Here is a 23,834-nt window from a genome sequence, read left to right on the forward strand (position 1 = left end):
AAACCTCGGCTACGCGCTCTTGCTGCGCGCGGATCGTGCAGGGTTGATTTAGCGTCTGTGTGCCCCCCCCCCCCCGAGCCCGAACTGTCCCCCCCCCCCCCCAATCTGAGTGTTCCCTCCTTCTGCTTCGTCCTCAGAGAACATTCGTTGCGCGGAGGAAGCTGAACTGAACATCCCAGCCGTGTTATTCAAGATGTGGAGCCAAGGTAAAGAACAACGTTATACTACACTTCCGACTGCTATACTATACCTGATTCCTTTCTTCCTGTCTCCCGCTTTCTCTGAAAACCTTGATTGGAGGAATGGCAAGCGCTATTTCTCATTTTTAAAAGTTGCTAGTGCGATTATATGAAGCCAGTATAATAGTTAAACTTGTTTGGAGTCTCATAAAAAGAAAGAAAATGAAAAGCATCAGTGGCAATTTAGCTGCAAATACCAGAAAAATGCGTTAATATTGGCCTTTATTGCCTTCAGTTAGTTCGATAGCAAGCACTATAGCTGACAATAGGAAGCAGTTCTGGTATTGTTTTCAGCAAGTTTGGATAGGCCAGCGAGAAAAAGTCCTAGCCGCCTTCGCACTCATTCGGACACTTTTTTTTTAACACTTCGTTTCTTCAGATTCTAGAATATTAATAAAGGAAAAAAAAAGAAAGCAGTGGCAACCGCTCGGAGGTGGCCTTTCCCACGCTTTTTATGTCTCGAATAAATTTCGTCGAGTCGACAGATTTTGAACGAAGTGAATCAAAGTTACGTTAGCTTGTTGGGGATGCACATGCGATCATCTCCCGCCCGCTTCCTTGCTTCTTATTTTATTTTTTGGTATTGTTTAACAGATAACATGGCTACTGGATTTCTTTACGAATGCTGAGCGATCGCGTGAGCATCAATTCCTGACCTGCCCAAATATTTAGCGGCGGCATTTATTCTAAGCCTTCTGTCACGTTCATGTGTCGTTTTTATCCCAGTCGATGCCGACTCGAGGTTTTAATTCGAACCAGTTTGCGGAGACACGCCGCACAATACATTGTGTTAATACAGGCTTCTCTCCTGTTATAACAGCAGCATTGTATTCATCCAGTCTCAATGAATTGTTCAGTTGTATACCGGTGTGATAATATTTTGCTTTAGTATATAGAGTAGATCATTTCTGCTCATTCAGCTAAACCTAAATCACAATTCTTTTGATCACAGCACACGTGCCTTTCCTCGATAATTTCGTACAGAATCTCAAGCGGACAGCAGTTGTTTTTTTTACATTATTTCCGTAAAATAACGACCTGCGTTGTTCGCCTGCACTGCTAACCAATGATACGACCTTAATGGGTATATACAGCTCCCATCGCGAAAACTTGGCTCCTGTGGCCATGGCTCGATTAGGCGAGAGAGAAATCGCCGAGCTCCACGTATAAGCGTTGCGCCCACCGTCTCGCTTTGCAGCCTTCATTAAGCGACATTAAGGAATGGACGGAAGAGCGAAGAAAGAAAAAAAAAAGACGGTCGAACCGCGAGACCTCGCTTCCAAAAGGGGTGGGCCATTAAATCGTGCGGCGTTCGTAGAAAGAATTCCTTTCCGCCTTATAAAGTCGCATCATGCTCGTCGTAGCCCATTGTTCGAACGATGAGCAGGAGCCGAATACAAGATAAACGCCCAGGGTTTTTAAGGAAGCAAAAGGGTTCGGCCATGGAGGAAAAGGGACATTGATTGCGAACAGGGGTGGAAAAGGTGAAGGAACGGAACGGAAATGCAGTGGTGGTTTGTGTATGTGGAGCGCTTGCGCAGGAAGGGGGAGGGGAGGACGTTAAGGTGGTAGAGGAGGGCATCTTTATCGCGGAGCTCCACCCAGCCGAGAAACGTTATTAGCGGAATTATTGGGCATCAGCACTAGCAGCAGCAGCAGCGGCAGCGGGAAAAAGCCCCCGAACCAAACGACCGGTGACGGACAGTGCTCCGGCGGCGCATAATAGAATTTTTATTACGGAGTCGCATAAATATCCTCGCTTATCTCTCGAAGCCCGAGCGAGTGCCGGCCGCCACAGCTGCACGCATCAGAGAGGAGGGAGGGAGGAGAGCGAGGAAGTCTTTGAATATCGAAGTGGGACAAGATGAATTCCGGCGTACGTCGCCGTATAGCACTCCATGGCGCTGCATTCTTTTCCTTCTCAAACTCGGCTCGCGAGCCTTCTTTTCTTGCGAGGGCCGAGCCAAGCCAAGCCGGTAGTATGTAACTTGGAATGTTATGACTCTGCTGTGCTTCGCCCTTCTTTCTTTGTCTTACTTCTTCTTTTTCCCCTCTTGTCCGAGTTCTTGCCAAATCGACCTTTTGATTTATACTTAGGGTGGCGTCGCTTCGAAATTTTCGTTCGCCGTCGTTTTAAAGGCGTGTAATGCACCGCATCGGGGGTGGGCTTCTCCGGAGAGGCTAATTTGATTCACACTGGCGAACCCGCGGCTGCCGAAGCGCGCCGGTGGTTTAGAAATTAAAATTGGCTGAAAAATCGCTGAGTCGTCACTGATCAATTATTGGATGAGTGGAGCGGTGCCTCTCTTTTCTCTCTCCCATTTCTTATCAGCGCCGATTTCTGCGTTTTTTTCATTTAGAAGCTATTTGCTCTGGCTTTTTTTTTCGTTTTCATCTTTTTCTTCCTTCGTAAGAAATGAAACATATATTCCTTGTGCCTGGCGAAAGAGAAAAGCATTGTTTTCCACGTGTTCGGCGTTTGTATAGCATTGATCTTGCGTCTGTATCTGCCTTGAGTACTTTTGCATGCTTGCGACAGGGGCTTGCAAAATTACTTGGTCGTACATTTGTGTGCCAGCATGCGTGCGCGTGTGGTTGCAGGTTTCCGAGGCGTGTGGAATGAACAAATTTTGTGGGATATATTGAAAGAAGTGGGCATAGGTGACGACTGTATACAGCTTTTGAGGGAAATATACCGAGAAAATACAGTTTGTATAGAATGGGAAGGAATAAGTAGCAAGGACAGCGTTGAAATTAGCAAGGGGCTGAGACAGGGATGTCCTTTGTCCCCGCTGTTATTCATGCTGTACATGGTGAGGATGGAAAAAGCGCTAGAAGGTAGCAACATTGGATTTAATTTGTCACACAAACAGGTCGGCATGGTGGTTGAGCAGAAGCTTCCAGGTCTATTTTATGCTGATGATATTGTCTTATTTGCGGACAGTCAAGATGATATATACAGCGACTGGCAGATATATGCGGAAGGGAATGTGAGGCTCTAGGACTAGGATTTAGTGCAACAAAATGTGGATTGATGGTATTCAATGATCACGAAGACCATGCGGTCTTTATACAGGGCCAAAAAATACCGAGGGTAAGCGAGTACAGGTACCTCGGAGTATATGGGTAAATGAGGGGGATAGATATATGGAGGTACAAGAGAAAGCATCGGTAGCAAAAGGAAAGAGGAATGCTGCAATTATGAAGCACAGAGCTTTATGGGGGTACAATAGGTACGAGGTGCTTCGAGGGCTGTGGAAGGGTGTGATGGTTCCGGGGCTTACATTTGGGAACTCAGTGGTGTGTATGAAGTCAGAGGTACAATCAGGAATGGAGGTAAATCAAAGGACGGTGGGCCGCCTCGCGTTGGGCGCTCACGGGAAGACGACAAATGAGGCTATAAAGAGTGATATGGGATGGACAGGCTTTGAAGTGAGGGAAGCTCAGAGCAAAATGAGATTCGAAGAGAGGCTGAGGAAAATGAAGTAGAGTAGATGGGCAGAGAAGGTTTTCAGGTATTTGTATAGAAAAAGCGTTGACACGCAGTGGAGAAAAAGAACTAGGAGGCTCACCAGTAAATATACAGCTAGCAGTGCGGGCGATATAGCAACAAGGAGCATTAAGCAGAAGGTTAGAGAGGCGGAGAGGACTTATTGGATGACAGCGATGGAAAAGAAGCCGGCTCTGAGTAACTACCGAAAGGGAAAAAACGAAATAAGGAGGGAAAGGTTTTATGATAATTCAAGGGGAAGCGCTTTACTGTTTGAAGCAAGGTCGGGCTGCCTTAGAACGCGTAGTTATAAAGCGAGGTTCAGTAACGAAGAAGAACAATGTACATGCTGCGGGGGAACTAAGGAAACGATGGAACATGTACTGATTGAATGTGGCGATATTCACCCAAGTATACTTGTGGGCACGAGTCTACAGGAAGCCTTGGGTCTTAGGGACAACAATGTAAAGCTGAACACGTCCGCGATAGAAATAAGTAAGAGACGGTTAGAGTATTGGTGGCAGAAAAGTAGAGATAAAGAACAAAAATAAATAATGGGGGAAAAATAAGGTCATTCTGCCTTAAGAGGCAGAGAGATGAACCGCGAATTTATATTTTTTTGGTATAATAACATAATTTAATCAATGTAGATAAGGTGTAAGGCCAACATGAAACAAAGAAGCTTTTTTTTTTCTTCGAGCCTGGTGGCAGACATGTCACCGCCCCGTTTTAAAGGGGACGCTCATAGCATCCATCCATCCATCCATCCATGCTAATATGGTTTTGTCACAGCCCAACGTGTCTCAAAATGGCGCCTAATTTCGACCACGTCACTTCAACGGTAATGAGCAAGGCGGAGCTAAATTCACGAGGATCAGCATTCACACCAATCCTTAAGCAGCACGAACTTGCTAAGGAAATCGATCAGACAGATAATAATAATAGCTGGAGTTCAACGTCCCAAAACCAAGATATGATTATGAGAGACGCCGTAGTTGAAGGCTCCGGAAATTTCGACCACCTGGGGTTCTTTAACATGTATCTAAATCTAAGTACACGGGCCTCAAACGTTTTCGCCTCCATCAAAAATGCAGCCGCCGCAGCCGGGATTCGATCCCGCGACCTTCGGGTCAGCAGTCGAGCGCCGTAACCACTAGACTACCGTGGCGGGGCCATCGATCAGACAGAAGTTTCACAGGTAAAAAAAAAAAAAGTAAGAATATGAAGGAGACCGAAGGGTTTGCTTTTTTTTTCCTTTTTTAATCAGTGACACGAAGATCTCTTTGGAGATGGCATGGCATGGCATGGCATGGCAAGAATTGTCCAGAGAAACTACGACCCGGGGGCAAAGCCCCCAAGCTAAGTCTGTGGCTCCCCTACGCAGGCACCGGTAGGCCAAAGGCTTTCCCGATGGTGTGAGCTCTCTGGACGGCTAGGAGTTGACCTTGGAGAACTTCACTGGTTATACGCCGACTCCAGTCCTCCTGTCAACCAAGGGGTCGGGTCTCACTGTTGAGATCCGACCCCTTGGTTGGGGCACAGCCAGAACATATGATTAAATAGACACGGAGTGTGTCCACAATGTTTACATTCAGCCAGATAATCACCGTCATTTTTTGTTAAAGGACCCCTGACACCGAATTTGGAAACGCGAGATGCTTGTGTTGTTTCATAGTCCTGCATGCGGGGGCACTTCTGACCGATTATGAGTGACGAGCGTGGGATAGGATTTGGTTTGGATCCATCTTAATGTGACTGCCTTAGCTGGGGTAAGCTTCTGATGACCCTCTTAGCACTTTTCATGAGATCACCCCACACTATAGGGACGGTAGAAGATTCTTCTCTCTCGAGATAACTGTGAGTTTACGTTGTATGGTGAGGCCAAGTTTCCTTCCACGGCTACGGAATAATTTTCAGAGTTCAAGTGAAGTCAAATAACTTAATCGGGGCACCAGAAAAGACGAACTCCTGCGCGCGTGATAAGGCGAAGAGACAGACATTTCGATGGTAGCTCTGGCTCGCACCCAGTTTGCATCGCAGTGCAACAGCAGCTATAATCTATGAAAGTGAACTCACGCCGAAATTTCTTGTATTGTGGTATAATTATATAAACGACAGTAATGTAATAATAGCGCTTGCAAAAAGGAAGAAAGGAAAAGTAAAATTCTTAAACATATACTGCACATAACTTTAGGAAGTGCTCATGCGAGCAAGTATATTGCATCTCTATGCGACCATTGCTTTAGTGCACGTGCACGGTGTTTCTTAGTCTGCTTGCTGCGAGTGCTGTATGTACCATCGCGCGAAGGCAGCCTTTCTTTTAAAACCTCTCTCTCTCTCTCGTGTGTGTAAAAAAATATGTGCCATATTTTAATCCGCGGTACCTGATCTGCCTAATCTCCGTATCTTTTTTTTTTCTTATTGAATTAAAGCTCTAAAATAAATAATAAAAATGTTGGGTCGAGTGAGAATCGAACCCAGGACGTCTGCGTTTTTACCACACAGCCACGCCTAGCTTGGAGCTCAAAAAACTTTCATGTTACACAGCCATATTGCTGCGTTACACTGGAAATTATTTTACACCTTTAAAGGTCCTGTGTCGTCATGCAGTGGATTCTGTTAACACTCGTGTTCAAGTGCGCACTGGGGCAATATCGCGTGAAGCTTAAGCGTGAGAATTCAAAAAGACAGCCATATTACTGGTAACTGGAAATTATTTTACAATTTAAAGTTTCGTCCATGTTATTGAATATCTGAAATGAGAATTCGACAGCGGTAACTATCAATGTTTATGTTATACAATTTTCGTGTCTATCGCACCTACGATCCGCGTTTGCCTGTCACAAGAAGTCGCCAAAAAGAACAAACAGTTTAATTTGTCCAGATCATCTACATTCGATCTGATCTTAACCCTTAAACCTTAACGATTATGTGAAGTTATCCCATATGACTGTAGGCCAGGAGACGAACCAAGTGCCACGGGCTGCGCTTATACATTCAGTATAAGTGTGTTATAAGTTCGTTCAGTGTCTTGACTACAGTCTGCATTTGTGCCAACGGTAAATATTCATCAACCTTTTGTAGCTGCACCCTTGCGTGTACGGAGGATATAAGGAATGGGATGCTCGTGGTGGTCGAGCTAAACCTGAATATCGCGGACAACCACAAACATCGGCTAACAGACAATTACTGCGTAAGCTATTTGTTGAAGTACCTGTACCGCGCAGAGCAGCATGCGTTTATTTGGCGCCTTTTTGCTAATTCCTTTATTAGATGCGAAGCAGCTTTTGCTCGGGGCTGTGTCCGGCGGTGGCGTCCGCGCTCCACTGCGCATGCGCCTACTCTCTCTCCCACTCTCCTCCTTTACGCAGGCGTTCGGTCGCCTTCTCTCCTCTCCTCCCCCGCGCTGCAGCCGCGGCGCAGCCTCTCCTCCCACGTACTACAGCCGCGCTCGCTGAGCGCTCGCTCGCGCCAAGGACAAGTCTTCTTCCTCTTGTTCTTCGACCGCCTTGATGATGATACGTGCAGAGCACTTTAGGGGCCCGGGCTGCCGTATGCTGTCTTAGCTTGGCGTAACGCAGACAAAACCATGTGTGCTGGCGCGCGCTAGCGCGTTCGGGCCTGTGTAAGGGGCAGGGTAAGACTCTGTGGCCTATCGCTCTTACACTCTCTCAGCAATCACGTGGTGGCAAACAGCAGGGCTGGGCAAAGATACTTTGAAATTGTATCGCGATACGATACAAGATACTCAGGCAAGAAGTATTTGAGATACAGATACAAGATACTGCCAGAAGAATTGTATCCGATACGATACTTGGCAATTGTATCTTAAGATACTTCGATACATTCGCAAATTTCTTTTTATAAGTCCATATAATGTAGCAGCAAATGCCTACGCACAAAAATGTCTCCTTGAAAATTTCTTAACCGTGACCCATTTCGTTTCATTTATTTATTTACATCGTACTTTGGCCATGTGGCCAAAGCAGGAGGGGCAAGGTACAACATAAGAAACACACGTACAAGGCCCAATTGAAAATCTCAAACGAAGGAAGGCAAACGAACAAACGACTCTAAAATGAAAATGTTGTTTACGAAATAGTGAGAATGTAATTATGAATTTATTCAGGTGAGTACAGATGATGAAAAGGTATCAGGTTCCATTCCTCAGTAGTTTGAAAAAATAAATAAATAAAAAGAACATGAGTGAAATGTCTGTTAGTATCGCAAAAATTTTCCCTTCTTCCGGAAATTCATTGGTTTCCTCCTGAAATAAATTATTGGCATTTGTTTTAGCTTCTTAACAGGACAGCTCTTTATACACTTCGCTGACAGTGCTTTTTGCTTGTAATTTTCGCAATTGATGGGAGTCGCTGCTTTGCGTGCCGACCAGCTAACAGGTTGCCATCTAATCACAAGAACTTCAATAAGAAGCCTTCGCACGATGGCGCAAATACCGGTGTGGACTTTTGCCTTGTCCGTAAAAGACCGTTGGCGCAATACCGGATCACTGGACAGGTGCAGAGCAGCAAGAACGCTAGTAGCGAAATTTTTTTTTCTTGACTCATTGTGTATACCACGGGTCTCAAGCACGTGGCCCGGCCCGCACTTATTACCGTCTTCGTTCCATTTGTTTTTATTTTGTTAATAAGTATTTACATGAGCTACAATGACATGACTGGTCTCAATCATTCTTTTCGTGAGGACATGTGGTCACCATGTGTTGAAACATAACCGTGGAACAAAAACTCGGTTCGATCTCGGCCGCGGCGGTCGCATTTCGATAGAGGCGAAATGCTAGAGGCTCGTGTACTTTGCGATGTCAGTGCACGTTAAAGCACACCAGACGGTCCAAATTTCCGGAGCACTCCACTATTACTTCCCTCGTAATCATATAGTGGTTCTGGGACGTTAAACCCCAGATATTATTATTATTAACACAAACTCTATATTTCAGAATCCGCGTCCCGATTTCAGTCATTCTGTAGAACGGTATCGATGTTTGTCGAATCCTGACTCCAAAGTACTTTCAGAAATGACATATATGAGATATGGGAAAGGCTTCCTTTCAAATGGCAACGTTGCTGTCATCTTGTTCAAGCCATTTCTCCCCCCCCCCCCCCCCTTTCAACCTTCACTTTACTGCCCTGGCTCTTGCGGGACTGCATTTGGTGACTGAGGCCCGCTGGCTATACAGCGAGTTTGAGACCCCTGGTATATACGTAGAGGATGTAAACTGCAATGAATTTTCATATTGTACATATCTGCTGGCATAAAGGATTCTTTGTTGACATACTCACTAAAGTACAATCTTTTAACGATTTTTCTTCAACGAGAAAACATGCGCAATCCAGAAAAGTCTCAGACGTATTGTTTAGTTGCACAAAGCGTCGCGGGATACCGCCGCCCTTCGCGCTATTGCCACTTATAGTTCTGATTACGTGGCGATTAGTAACACTAAAAAATTCAGGAAGGCCTAAAACAGGAAAACAAATATAGGTAAAATAGAGAGGCGGTTCCGTATCAAACATTCACACTAAATGAGTACAGAAAGAAGATACAGACGGTGCCCTTAATAGCTATGACAATTAAGCATGAAGTGTCGTCAACTCACCTGTGAAGGTGAGACAATAGAAAATTCAGTGCCTATGGAAAATTGCCTGAAACGCGTCGTTAGGACGCTCATCAGAAAAACAGAGCATTCGGTATAACAGCGTTCCTCGAACTCCCTACCTAACATCTTTAAGATGGCTCCTAATAACTTCCTCTTTTATAACACAAACTCAATTTCGCTATTTTACTAAGCGGTAAAGAATGTTTTGTACTGTATACTCAAGGCGCGCCCACATGACTATAAATGTTTTCAAAATCGCCTTGGCAACGTGTGAATGTGTAAGCAGTAGTAGAAATAATGCAGTCAAAAGAATAAGCAGAGATCTTATTTTGATAGCCCGTTACAAAAGATATACTGCAGTGACCAGACCGTAAAAAACAGTACAGAGACCTAGCTAATGTATGGGATGTAAAAGGACAGCCAATAAAGCACTTCTGCTAACATTCAAATTACGATTTCATAAATCCTTTGAATAAAGACAGCAGGAAGAAAAAATACGGTAGGCCAAGATATCTTCTGTTAGGTAAACGCTCGCTCTATTATATTTAGCATCAGTATCAGTGGTGCTAAAGTTGTTAGAATCTTATTTGCATGTAAGTTAATTCATTGCATGTAAGTCAAACATACATCCCCGAGATCCTTCAAATCGCTGATATGTAAAAGCCACGAGACGCAAAGCAACCCCATCCTTGCAGGCGTCAGATTTCGTTACAAAGCAAGGCGCAAGAGAATCTTCAATAAGGACGCTATAGCAACATCAGAGTTTGCGCGATAGACGCCGCACGCATTGGAGTACTCGGCGTAGGACAGTGGTTAAGAGCAAGTGTCATGGCACTGGCGCAAATAAAAAGAAAAAAAAAAGATTGAGAAAACAGAAGGCACATGAGATGGGCGTAGACGTCCGCGCGCTTGTTTCTCTCGAGACTGCGCGAGCGCTGCCACGTGACTCTGCTCCCCCAATAAGGGACACGCAGACCTCATATTCTGTCCTTACTGGAGGGCACTGGCAGAAAGAAAATTTCATCACTGCCTTTAGTTTTATTCAGATGGCATAGTGGCGCCAGTACCAGCTTGAGGAGCTGGGTTTGGCCAGCGATTATTGTTTCGCACAGTTGTGTTGCGATAGCAGTATCTTGTATCTTAAGATACACGATACATTATCGAATGTATCGGAAATACAGATACAGATACTTGTTTTGCGAGACGTATCGCGATACAGATACAAGATACCCAAAGAGTATCTAAAATAGTATCTAAGATACATGTATCTTCGATACTGCCCAGCACTGGCAAACAGCAACAGCAACTACAGTGAATTCATGGTGTGCTCCACTTGCAAGGACGCGTTAACATCGGGCAAGGTGCCCGTGATGAACGGAACTTTAAGTCGACCCATGCGCTGATTCGCATCCCCACATGGTCCCCTTTAGTGGGAGATGGTGTAATATTTTTACACATGCCTAGCGAAAAAATTCACTTCTGTACCCTGGGCACATTTCGACAAAGCTATTCGCACATTAGCGTAGCTTTTGGTAAGTGTCGACCTCATCACGGATTGTATACAGTCTTGACGTGAGTCCTTATGTGCGCGTGCAGTGCTCACTGTCTCCCTCTTTCTGTTCTTCGTTGCCTTACACCAATGTGGCGTTGCAAACAGGCCGCTGGTCCTGACCTCCCTACTTTCCGCTCGTTGCTTTTTCTCTACTTCTACTACTACTACAACCAACGACAACGACAATAATAATAATAATAATAATAATAATAATAATAATAATAATAATAATAATAAGAAGAAGAAGAAGAAGAAGAAGAAGAAGAAGAAGAAGAAGAAGAAGAAGAAGAAGGAAACAGAAAGACAGATGGCAGAGAGGTTAACCTGAAAAGCTTCCGGTCACTGGGGAGTTAGTGAAGGGGAATAGAAAGATGAGCGAGAAAGAGAGCAGGGAAGAGGGAAAAAAATAAAAAGCAGTGAATTCGCTTAAGCGTGCGGAAATGCACCACAAGTCAGAGGCGTTCGCACAATAATAATTATAATAATACATATAGCAAACATACCTTGACCATATCTCCCGCTTGCCTTGACAGGTGCCCGTCCGACGATGACCTCGGACAAGCTGTCCGCGAGCAGCGCGGCGGCCGCGTACCAGGCTGCCCTTGGTGTGTCCCCATTGGAGCAGCAGGCCCTGGGCATGCTGGGCCTGGGAGCCCACGGCGCTGCCCACCCGTCGGCCACTGCCGCTGCCGCAGCAGCCGCTGCCTACCAGAGGCACCTGCTGGCTGGGGGACTGGCGCTGCCGTTGGCAGCCGCAGGCATGGCACAACTGGGACGTCCTGTCAGCGGACACGACAAGCTCAGGCAACAACAGCAGCAGCAGCAGCAGCAACAGCAGCAACAACAGCAGCAACAGCAACAGCAGCAGCAACAACAAGCCGCGGCACACGGGCTGGACCTGTGCAGCCCCAGGTCTGTTAACGGGCTCCTTTCAAAGATTTTAACTCTGGGGGTAACCTGGCTTCGTGTGTTCCTGCGAAACAGGATTCAGTCAATCGCGGTACAGTTGCAACCTGACAAGGGCAAACTCCGCCTCCACAACTGCGGCGCGCCTGCCATTAACCTCTGCGAGAGAGTCGTGCTAGGTGGTTTCCGTTCTATACACGAGTACTTTTCCGCTGCAAATTGAAGTACTGCGGCATATTAGGAATTTGAAGCTCGTCGTCCCTACTTAAGATATTACGTTTGGCTGAGCAGTGATGCCAGCAATTTTTGCTGAAATATAGCAGGAATTTCAAGTTTCGGCGGAAAACCAGCCACACAAATAAGTGTCAGTAGGGAAAAAATGACAAATTTCAAGTACGTTAAAGGTACTTGACGTCACGGAAATGAGCAAATTCAATTGAACTGGGCATCTATGCAAGTTCTCTTTGTGGGACAGTGACGGCTGTGGGCAGAGCTTACGCTGATTCTTTAGGCTGTAACCGACTGTAAACTCCGTTTCAAACTTCAGTCATGCTACGGGCTATCGGCAAGAGAGTATTGTCACGTGGTTGTGGCGGTGAAGAAAGCAAAAAACGCAGCCGGTAAAGATGAAACAGTTTATTGGGCGAACTTGTACCCAGTAAAGGAATTAAGCAACACTCAAGGTGCAGCGAAAGCAGCAAGGCCAGACGTTGGTCGTCGGTAACCTGATCGTCGGTGGAACGCGTCGTCTTTCATACATGAATGATCGAAAATTCCAGCGTTATCGCTGGGAGCGTTAGCTCCAGAATAAACTCGGCTACTCGTGTCGTGCGCACAATCTTATCAGAAAATTCATAAGTAATACAGAAATTGCTAAACATTGCGGCGCGGCCTGCGCCGACCGGTGGTAACAATTTTTGTGGGTGAAACGGCAATTCGGCAGATCCCACACCTCGAGGGAATCGGTTTCATGCGAAGCAGTCAGCGAGTAGATCTATGTTGCATTATTTTGCTTTGAGTCAAGCGTTACGAGGTGGATCGACGTGTTTTTGTAAGTGTAGCAGTTGTGTGCACATCGTGGGCTTACCAGGCACGTCGGCAACACTGGCGTTTAAAGTGTAACTTATGGTCTGACGTAACGTCAGCACTCACGTTAGAGCACATACGTCAGTATTAGCGAAACGAAGTGCACTTTACGGTGCGATGATGTGAATATTATACGTAACTTTCGTTAGCGTATTCATCCGGGGTCGAGCGACGCTTGAATATCGCTTGTTGAATCATAGGAATAGAAATTTAATGTTTATTAGACTGCTATAAAAGCGGAGCCAACGTTGGAACCACAATTGACGTTAACCTGATATGACGCCTGCATCGTAGGAGTACATATTGTAAGGTCGCGCTCGGCGTGACATCCCCCGCCCCCTTCCTCCTTGGTAACGTCTTCCCGAGAAACGGAGCCGGCTAAATGTAGCGCTTATTGCTTTGTTATAAAATTAGATAGCCAGCACTACAACTACAATTGACGTTGCATCAACGTTACTCATGCATAGGCTGTTTTTCCAAATCAGTTTCCAGACCTGGCGTGGCTTTGTTGTAGAATACCTGACAGCGACTCAGAATGCTTGGGTTCGATTCCTGCTGGGATCCTGATTTTTATTATTTGCATTCGTCGGGTCGACGCTGCAGATGTCGGTTATTCACGTTATTCATAACATGACTGGACAGTCATATTCGACAGGCCCTGTTACCCTCCAATGCTAATTTTGGTCTACACCAAGTTAAGGAGGCGATCACGAGAGCACCCAGACGTAGGGGGCTAGATAGATAGATAGATAGATAGATAGATAGATAGATAGATAGATAGATAGATAGATAGATAGAAATGCTCAAAGTACCAAAGGTTCGAGAAGAAATGCTTCGCATTTAAAAATAAATAAATAAACGTGCGTAGCAGCATGTTTTCGGCCTAGTTGGTGCTTGGTGATGGGCACAGTTTAGATACGACGACATAACCATGGTCATAAAGAAACATTGGCGCAGACGTCACGGGTGCTACTACCAACTTCTTTATATTCGAAGTCGGCGAAGCACATCATCTCTACTTCACAGGCAACAATGTACACCGATTAGCAGACCTTCACGTATCAGTGCACCCGAATTCTCAAACATGTGTCATTGGGATATCTTAGAAGTATTGTTTATGACTGAAGAGCTATGGCGCTAACTATACACTCTGATTCCCAATGACGCAGCACAAGAGGGCTGAGTATTGAAAGCGCGATCCTGAGGAATGCACCTATCATTGTCTTGCATGCATTCTCTGCTCAGACTCGGGCGCAGTCTCGAACCGCACAGCACGCAACTAGTGCGACAATATTTCGAGACGTATAGATTGATGCCTTCTTATATCGTAGCGTCCCGGTAGTGAGCGCAGCTTCTCAGGTTCGATTCCTGCGGCTGCACCAGCTGTAACGAACTGTGCGGGAACCGTCAGACTGCGCTGCTCGTGCGGTTTCTTTCTCTCCTTATTGACCTCGCAGTTCCTTGATGAATTTATTACCGGACGCGCCACGCGTCTCTTTCCCACCACGCAAATCGACCCTGCACCTCTCTCGAGCTGAAACAGCCCATCTGTTGCGTATTTTAGACCCCAGCCATCTGGTCTGCCGAATCGCGCTGACGAGGACGTGCGCAACTAATGAACGTGGCTCTCGCTTCTCAAAACTGCAGCAGCCGAGACCGTCCCTGACGTATACGCTTTCAGGGAGCCACTCGCTGAACGGGCAGCCCGACTACTACTTTTTCAATTCTTTTTGTCCTTTCAGCGCTCTCACTCAACGCGATCATATTTCCGTAGGCGAAACCGTGGCATCGGCAGGCACGGTAAAACAGAAACCCGTAGAACAGGGAAATAATGAAAAAGAAATGTAAGAAAGGCTGTGGCTTATTTCGCAGTAAAGCTCCCGAATGCTCTACCTCTAGAGCATTCGCCGGGGTATCTATCTATCTATCTATCTATCTATCTATCTATCTATCTATCTATCTATCTATCTATCTATCTATCTATCTATCTATCTATCTATCTATCTATCTATCTATCTATCTATCTATCTATCTATCTATCTATCTTATTTACTCGAACCTAAGCCGATGTGCGAAAGGGGGGAGGGGTCGGCTAAGATTAGAGTACAATGAAGAGGTTTTTTCTTTTCTGGCCTTGCGAATTTCGGGGGTCGGCTTAGTATCGGGGCCGGCCTAGATTCCAGTAAATACGGTATCTATCTATCTATCTATCTATCTATCTATCTATCTATCTATCTATCTATCTATCTATCTATCTATCTATCTATCTATCTATCTATCTATCTATCTATCTATCTATCTATCTATCTATCTATCTACACGTAGCCCCCGAACCAGTTTTCTATAACCTGGTGTTATTGCATCTAGTGGAGCCTTGTACATTGGTTATGTTTTTCTTCTTTTTATTGTTTATAGAATCGTCTTCTTTTTTCTATGATATACACCTGTTATCTAGCCTGTAACGACTCAGGTTCTACCAACATCTTTCGTCGTACTTTCTTTCTTTTATTTGAACTAATATGCACATGGACTGGTAGCGCCACCTAGAGGAAACTAGGAACATAACAACTAGAAACGGGTAACGGGGGCAACTTCACCAGAATTTCTGTGTGAAGAAAACTGTGTTTAGTTCTCTCGTATCCAAAGAGATCGTAAGATCGGATCGAATTATTGAAACGTGAACAGCCAGACCAGCTGGTAAAGTTGACCTATTGTAGTCCCATGATCGACGCTGGTTTCACTGGATGCCACCAGGCGGCGAGACCAGTGTTGTTCAAGCAGTGGTTCCCGTGCTTCCCATACGATGAGGTTCTTACGTTAATTATGAGTGAACCAGGCAAGAAACAATGCCAGATGGCACACGGATTATGCGAAATATAAATAATGCATGTGAGCGCTAACATACGGCTCTATGTGCATTTTTTTTCTCTGTTCTTCTTTTTCTTCAACTTCGTTTATTTATTTATTGTTTGTTAACAGAAACAATAGTTCAGTTTAGGCTGATTACGTGTTTTATTTAGTAATGTTTTATTTGGAAGTACTTAATTGGCAAATTATTAAATCATAAAATAAAGGTCACACTTCTATTGTTTATTTCGTAGCTAAACCTGTATTACATATGTATTCAGTCTTAAAGTCAATAAAAATCACTCTTGTAAAATGTTTTTTTTTTTCTACCTGAGTTAGTTGTGGCGCAATAGCGGCTCTCAAAACTTACCACACTCGGCCATTGGCCAGTTCAGAATGAGACGTAGTTCATGTTTACTGGTGAATACATGTTTACTCACCATAGTCATCATTAGACGCCAACAAAATCTGTGATGTTACGGACACGGCAGGCTATCTGTCTGACTCACTGGCGTAGCCAGATGGGCTGTTTGGAGGGTTCAGGATCGTCGCAATGGACAGAAAAAACAAGAATTCTATACGAACATCTTCGGATAGAATTCTTATCGGCGCAGTTTTAAGTTTGGCATAATTTGTCTTGCAACATCAACGACATACTTACAGCACGCCTGCTGTAGCCGAGCATCCATATCAAAGGTGTTTCTCCTGCACACATGTCTACAGCATCTCGTTGCGCACGCTCGATGATGGTGATAAAACTCACAGAGTCCCTTTGCATTCGCCTAAGACAACTCGATGGCGAAAACCATTTTCTTTTTCTTCTCGGCTGATGTATTGGTCCTCGCCCGCCCTCTGTCAAAGATATTTGAACGTGGTTTTGCGCTGCCTCCAGGATCGGAGGCAATCTTTCTGCACCTCATCTGGTTTTGCACTGTCTCCGTGATAGGCCTACCTTTGAACAAACAAAAATATCACGTGATGACCGCAGCGTGTGACATTACGATGGCGTCACAAGTTTTTGCGATATGCGACGTCATGATGACGTCATATGGTGACGTAATCGCGTGGTCATCTTTTCGCATCACTCGTGTTGACGCCGACGGTCGATTTTCGCTTTTGATGAGGCATCTAAGGCTTTCGCCTGAAATAAAAACATAGTCAATGACTATCCAGCTTCCGCTATATGCTCCTCGTTTTCATCAAGGCAATATCTGTGTCGTCATCATCGACCAACACAGCGCCACGATCAACCGCGTGCTGTATATCGCTCACACACGCACCCTCAGCCCCGACCTGGACGGCCTCCCACGTTCGTCCGATATATATCCTCCCACATTTCCGTCCTCGATATCCCATCGCAACCAAAACTCGTCGTCACGGGAGAAACAAAAGATCCGGGAAGATTAAAGAGCATCACCGCCGCTCGATCGACAGGTTTTGACGCTGTAGGCTGCAGGGCTTGGCTTCCTCGCTGCGGGAAACGGGTGACCGGAAAGCACCGTGCGATTAATAAAAGAACAACCCTGGGCGGTCAATATCCGAGCGCGACCTGCCCTGCCTTCCTCGACGGCAGAGGCGCAGCATAACGGGAAAAACATAGCGAGGTTATAAAGCGGGAATATGACGCTATCGCGCTTTTCTGGGTGCGCGTGTTTATAACGCGTGGGCAGCCCATTACAACACCGCAGGCCGCGAGACTGGAAGGGAAAGATGGGTGAGAGAGACCAGACAACAAGCGGCAGGTGTTCATAACCTGCTCTCCACCTCGTTCGCCTCCTCGCCGTTATCTTTTTCTTCATTATTATTATTATTATTATTATTATTATTACTATTATTATTATTATTATTATTATTATTATTATTATTATTATTATTATTATTATTATTATTATTATTATTATTATTATTATTGTATCATGCCTTATGCTTCGCGCTTGATCTTTCTACAGAAGTTCGCCTTGCTTGCGCCAACTTGAGCCCCGGCAGCTCATGAATGAAGCCGGTGTGTGATGTAACGATCATTTCCTTCCGTTTTTTGTTTTTTTCTGAGCGATGCTTCCGTGAGCTACAGATTTCGGTGCTGCGGCCGCGGCTTAGTTCGCGAGAAACCCGGCGCAGGCATGTGTCGTAGATAAATGCGGGTGTACGGAAATGTGGCCCTCGAAGGTGTGCCGGTCACATGCGTATATGTATGCGCAGTTTTCCAATAAATGATGTTCTCCCGGTCGCAGGCTTGTCGTCGACTAGCCGTTTCTGATATGACAACCTGATCTTTTATCGAGGTCTCTCGTCATTTTACCTTGTCACGTTTCGTTGTTACCTTTCATTGTTGCATTTCGTCGTTTCACGCATGACAGTCGTTGTTGCGTGTAGCAACAGAAGTGTTGCACTGCTGAGCACGTGGGTGAATGTCTGATTCCCGGCATGGAGGAAGGAAAAATGTTAAAAGGGAACATTGCGTAATGCGATAGAAAGAAAAAAAATAATAGTAGGTTAGGCCCGCACACACGAAGCTTGCCAGCCCCTATTTTCCCGGTAGGGGTAGAACTCCTGCAGTTTTGCTTTAATGCACCGTCTCACTGGTGGGCAGCTTGCGCTTTCTCTCTGTAAAGAAAGGGGCACGTTGTCTACGACGTCGAACATGATTTCTCACTAGTCTCAAGTAAAGGCTTTCCTCAGTTAGCTACCGCGTTTACTCGCGTACTACAAACCCAGGCTAATCTAGGCTGTTGTGTTAGATAGTTTATGGGTGGTGTTGGCTACTGCTTCTTGTTTGGTGCGCAAATTCGCTTTTTTTTTTCTTATGTCTTTCTTCTTTTCTTTCGCAGAAACAGCGACGAATATGGAGAGAAGGAGAAAATGCGTGGGACGGACCCTAACCGAAGATCAATGAGTCCCGGATGTAAGTTCGAGCTCGTCAGGAGGCATCTCTTGGTTCTTTCTCAATCCTTCGATTTTGAAGAAAAGAGTGGCGTGCTTACCTGATCTCAGCGACATCGCAACTCTGACGGGTGCTACGATATTAGACACTAATTTGATCCTACGAACTCATTGTTTCTTAGTCTTTCTTTTTTCCTTTGCTGAATACACACAAAGCTTTCGTTATTAAAGCCTTTGGCGGAAAACACTGCTTGTACTTTATGCGTGTTCAATGCATACTTAGCCCGAGAAACGTCACTGCATATAAGCACCCGCTAGCACATACACGATGCAATTTTAGTACAAAACGAAAGTATACGTACATTTCGCACAGTGCAAGAAAAATTACTACGAGTAATCGCTGTGCGCTCTAAAAACAGTTTGCACTCTTCGGGAAATCTTTTGTCCCACAACAATAATAGTCATATGGCTTGCCTGCGCGCCTTTCGCAATAGCTCGGCGCTTGCCACACTTCAATCACGAATACTATATGACACCATTCCTGACCTGAAAGTACCGAGCGCCCGGCGTCAGAACAAAGAAATGAATGTAAAACAGATGACTATTGCTAACTCCTCAAACATCATCTGTGAAACATGCAAATGCCAGTCGACAGGTGCCATTAACTATGCATATTCAATGGCGATTTAGCAGTAGATGCGACAGAAATGCACTAGCATTACCTCTTTAGCTTCGTATCCATTCTAATTTCCCGACTTTCGTTACGTCACTTCAAACTTCTGCCTCAAGATCTCTTATCATTCTACGAACAAAAGTTATCTCTCTCACTTCCTTTGACGTCACCTCCCACTTCCGGCCCATGACTTCTGGGTCATACCTAAGTACGGTTATACCATCCCCGGTCCTTTAGGCGACCTTATTCTGATCTTAATTTTACTCCAGTTCCTACTCCTGATTTTATCTTTTTCACGCTATCTGTGATAACCACTATGCTAGAGGCCCATGTAGTGTGTGATGTCAATGCGTGTTAAAGAATACCAGATGGGCGAATTTTCCGGAGCCCTCCACTACGGCGTGCCTCATAAATTATATCGTGGTTTTGGCACGTAAAACCCCAAATAATATTTTGTCGTAACCGCTACTGGTTGGCCACTTAGGCCTATGGTAAACAGACTTTCGGTCTATATATACTTAACCTATAATCAGCCTATACGCAACTTATACGTCGTCTATATAGTTCTAACTCGGACCAGCTTTACAGAGATCACACATAGGCGCACCACACCACACACACACACACACACAGCTTTTTCCACTTCGACGCTCCTAACGCCTCGTTAATACTGAAACTACAAAAGTGCCAGGCGATATTGTCACGCTTCACCAAGCCTTTGTTGCTTTTTTCTGCCATTAAATTCGCAGGGCCTGCGGGAGAGCACGAGCTCGCTTCAGCGCTCAACCTGTCTCAAAATGGAGGCGGCGTAGGCATGCCATCGCGTGACAGAGACTACGTCGACGGTCACCAGAGGGCGAGGGACGACGAGGAAATGCAGGCGGAGTCCGACTACGCCGACGACCGAGATCAAGGTAAACAAACTTCCCTCGAGGCTGCATAGTGTAGAAGTGGGACACTATCGTGTTTGTGCTACAGTGGAACCTCGTTATAACGAAGTTGCATCGGGGCCATAAATTAGTTCGTTATATCCGATATTCGTTGTAATAGTAGATATAAAAAATGCTCTAACTAATCGGCAATTTGGTCTGCGCAAGTATGCTAGATACAAAACGCTTTAGTCTGGTCCTCAAGCCCACTATAAACGAGGTAATGGTTACCTGCCTTTTTGTGGTAACTAAAGAGGCTGGAACATCAGAAGGTAATATTACAATTGAACAAAATTAGTTTGACAAAACATGCCTGCGTTCACATTTATTTGAGGAGGGATGTGATCTTCGAGTTCGTATGGTGGATTTTATACCAACTCATTTTTTTTTTTTTTTTATCACGAACAAGCGTCACGGTACAACGTGGGATATATGCGGTGGTTTGCCAACTTTATATCGCATCTCTTGGGAGTGTGACCGAAAGCCAGCGAATTTGAACTCATTTTTAGGCAACAACATTGTACGAAGTTCGGAGCAATGGGAGGCACAACTTGCCAACTCGTACCCAGAGGTGCAATTAGCGCTTCTGAGTCAAGTTAGGCGAGCGGCGCAAGCCAGTGGGACCCTGGACTTGGGGTCCCATGCTCCTGAGTACCCCCTTTTCACATGCTCCTGAGTACCCCCTTTTCTACCCATTCCCTCAAAATAAAGTTTTCTTCTTCTTCTTCTTTTCTGCCATCTTTTAACACGATAGCGTTAAAGAGCTCGTTTCGCAAACATTCCGGTGTCGGCGCCGTTGGTTGTGAGCGAAAAATCCTTATCTTGTCCATGACCGAAAAATCGAGAAAGCTGCAAATATAATAAATAATGAAAATGTTGGGTCCGGGTGAAAATCGCACCCAGGCTGTCTGCGTGGCAAGTAAGTGTTCTACCACACAGCCACGCCTCTGCTCGGATCTGCATTGAAAGTAACTTTCATGCTTCACAGACATACACGTCCTGTATACAGGTTTCACAGTACGAGATGTAATATCGCATTAATATTGCGTGGTACAGCCGCCCAAATCTTTAACTATCGTGCGCGAGCGCCGACATTTTTTGTGCGTAAGCGCCGTACGACGGAGCCAAGTTGCAAAGAGGGCTAGAGTAAGCGATGAGATTTCGGTATGTCTGAAGCATTAAAGCACGTATTGCGCGGATATCGGCCCTCTTACAAGGGAAAAAAAAGCGTTTGCGTCGCCAGATAACAAATGAACAATCCACATTTGTCAGCTTATCTCATGCGCAGGTGCGTGTGATGTGTCTGCGGATTTCATTTTCTCGGTCGCTTGCTGATCTTCGATATATAAGATACGAGCAAGACGCGCTGCCTGTTCTTCTGAAATGAGTTAATGCAGGGTGACGTTCTCACGAAGGAACGACCAAGCAGACGATGGGCCCAGCTGAGCGCGCTTCGTGGGCATGCGCTTACTCTCGACCTGTTTACAACTTAGCTCCGTCGTACGGCGCTGGCGCACAAAAAAGCCGGCGCTCGCGCACGATAGTTAAAGATTTTGGCGGCTGTACAAGCGTACATTGACATCTGGCGCCACACCATGTGAATGTCATAACTACTTGGCGGTTTAAAGCCAGCAATCTATTGCGAAAGGCACACTCATTACTGCGCGTGTTCTTATAAGACCACTTAGTGGGTGCATCGCAACTTCGAAAAAGTTTCTCGCGCACAACTGCTCCTGGTTTAAAGCATACTACCCATTACATAAGGCACACACCAACGTTTAACACACCTTAGTGCGCGCATGCTGTTACACACACGTAGTGGGTGCACTGATACTTCGAAAAAAAAAAAAATGTCACGCGCACAGACGTTCTCTCACGACACCGGGCTCTTGACATGCTTGTGATGGATTGTGTCGTCTACAAGCGCCAATCACACTGCGGTGTCTTCCTTATCGGCGAATTTTGGTGCGGCATCAGTGTCAAGTGGCGCACGACAACGAGGGCGGCCACACAAGACGGAGGCAGAGAAGGCAGACACCAAAGCTCGGCGTGCTGCGTCTATGCGACCACTTTGTACTTTGTCAATTACATTGCAGTGCACGATCTGAACTTCTTGAGTAACAACATACAATAAGAAGTATGCAGTAAGTGGTCGAAGTACGCTCTAGGGGCAGGATATCGCTATCGCATTCAACTCTTAAAGGCGAAGCTTAAGCGTCCCCCAATTTTTAATCCCATTTCCCCTCTTCTCCAGCACAAGGTAACCAGCCAGTCTGAGACCTGGCTAACCTCTATGTCCTTCCGTCTTTTTCTTCTTCATCCTCCTCCTCCTCCTCCCTCAGAATCACTTTAATAATAATATCTGGGGTTTAACGTCCCAAAACCACGATATGATTGTGAGAGACGCCGTAGTGGAGGGCTCGGGAAATTTCTAGCACCTGGGGTTCTTTAACGTGCACTTAAATCTACGTACACGGGCCCCAAACATTTTCGCCTCCACTGAAAATGCAGCCGCCGCGGCCGGGATTCGATCCCGCGACCTCTCACAACCACTTTTGAAAAAATGTGGTTGCGAATAGCCTTTCAATATTTAGTTTGCTTTTTATGCAACCTTTCTAGTTCTGAGCCGCGCGCGAACCAGTATTTCTTCGTTACAGCCGATAGCGCGGCAGACCTCGCGTTTTCGGTTTCGTCATATAAAGAATAAATGTCACTGAAATAAAGTGCGACCAACCAAAGTTCGTTGTTTGTTCGCTATAACCGATAATTCGCTGTATAAGTGTTCGTTACAACGATTTTCAGCTGTATTAGCATCGAAGTGACCACGAGAGTTTGACGAACGCTGTCTCTGTGCCGTGACGACGCAGGTGACCTGAGTGGCGAGGACTCGGAAGCGAGCCTGTCGAGTTCCGGCGGCGGCGGCGTGAAGCGCAGCTCGTCGCAGGACGGCGAGGCGCAACTCTTCATGGAGCGGGCGGGCCTTCTCGCCGCAAGGGGCATGGGCTCCGTGGAGACCCTCCTGCAGAACATCCTCGGCTTGCTCAAGGTGGCCGAGGAGAACGCCAGGCAACAGGAGCAGCAGGTTCACATGGAGAGAGGTGAGCGCCGTGTCCACTATACTCTTTGTCTTTTCATCCTCATCATCATCATATTCAAGCGCATAATATGCGAAGAATTTTGAAAATGATTTTCTCCCACGCATTTTCTGTGATGGGTTATGATGATGTTCGTGATGATGTCGACGATACTTTTTGAGTGTAATGAACGACCGTGGCTGATGTTTTCTAGTACTCACTATTGTTAGCTCATTATTGGCGAAAGCTGGCTAGCTGTATTAAGGAAAATGCCATTTACTGTTGACTAATAAGGGCTAATGGTGGCTAGCGTTGACTACATGATGATTAGTGCGGAATAACTGCTGGTGAACGCTGGATAATAGTCTTTCAAGTGTTTCATAACGAGAGCATTGTCCTCATTTCAGTCTTGATTTAGTGATCCAGTTATCTACCATTACGAAAAACTAAATTTGGAGGTGTATAACCTCCCGAAACAGCGCAGTGGTTTAACGGGGACGCCACTAATTTCGACTCGCGCATGTGTGCGCATGCACAGAGTTCA

The 23,834-nt window shown here is 45.6% G+C and overlaps 1 protein-coding gene across 6 annotated transcripts in view; it reads left to right on the plus strand.

Moving 5' to 3' along the window:
• LOC119382912 (dachshund homolog 2) overlaps positions 1–23,834 on the plus strand; it is an 88,664-nt gene that overhangs the window by 59,284 nt on the left and 5,546 nt on the right. For 4 of the 6 annotated variants that reach the window (XM_049412343.1, XM_049412344.1, XM_037650824.2 and 1 more), the window contains 5 exons: positions 138–206; positions 11,429–11,807; positions 18,563–18,636; positions 20,037–20,201; positions 23,084–23,314. In XM_049412343.1, the coding sequence (XP_049268300.1) occupies positions 138–206; positions 11,429–11,807; positions 18,563–18,636; positions 20,037–20,201; positions 23,084–23,314 (918 nt within the window). The remainder of the gene's footprint in view (positions 1–137; positions 207–11,428; positions 11,808–18,562; positions 18,637–20,036; positions 20,202–23,083; positions 23,315–23,834) is intronic. The other 2 variants (XM_049412345.1, XM_049412346.1) reach the window with 1 other exon arrangement.

The sequence above is a fragment of the Rhipicephalus sanguineus genome, chromosome 2, assembly GCF_013339695.2.
Source record: "Rhipicephalus sanguineus isolate Rsan-2018 chromosome 2, BIME_Rsan_1.4, whole genome shotgun sequence".
Classification (NCBI taxonomy): domain Eukaryota; kingdom Metazoa; phylum Arthropoda; class Arachnida; order Ixodida; family Ixodidae; genus Rhipicephalus; species Rhipicephalus sanguineus.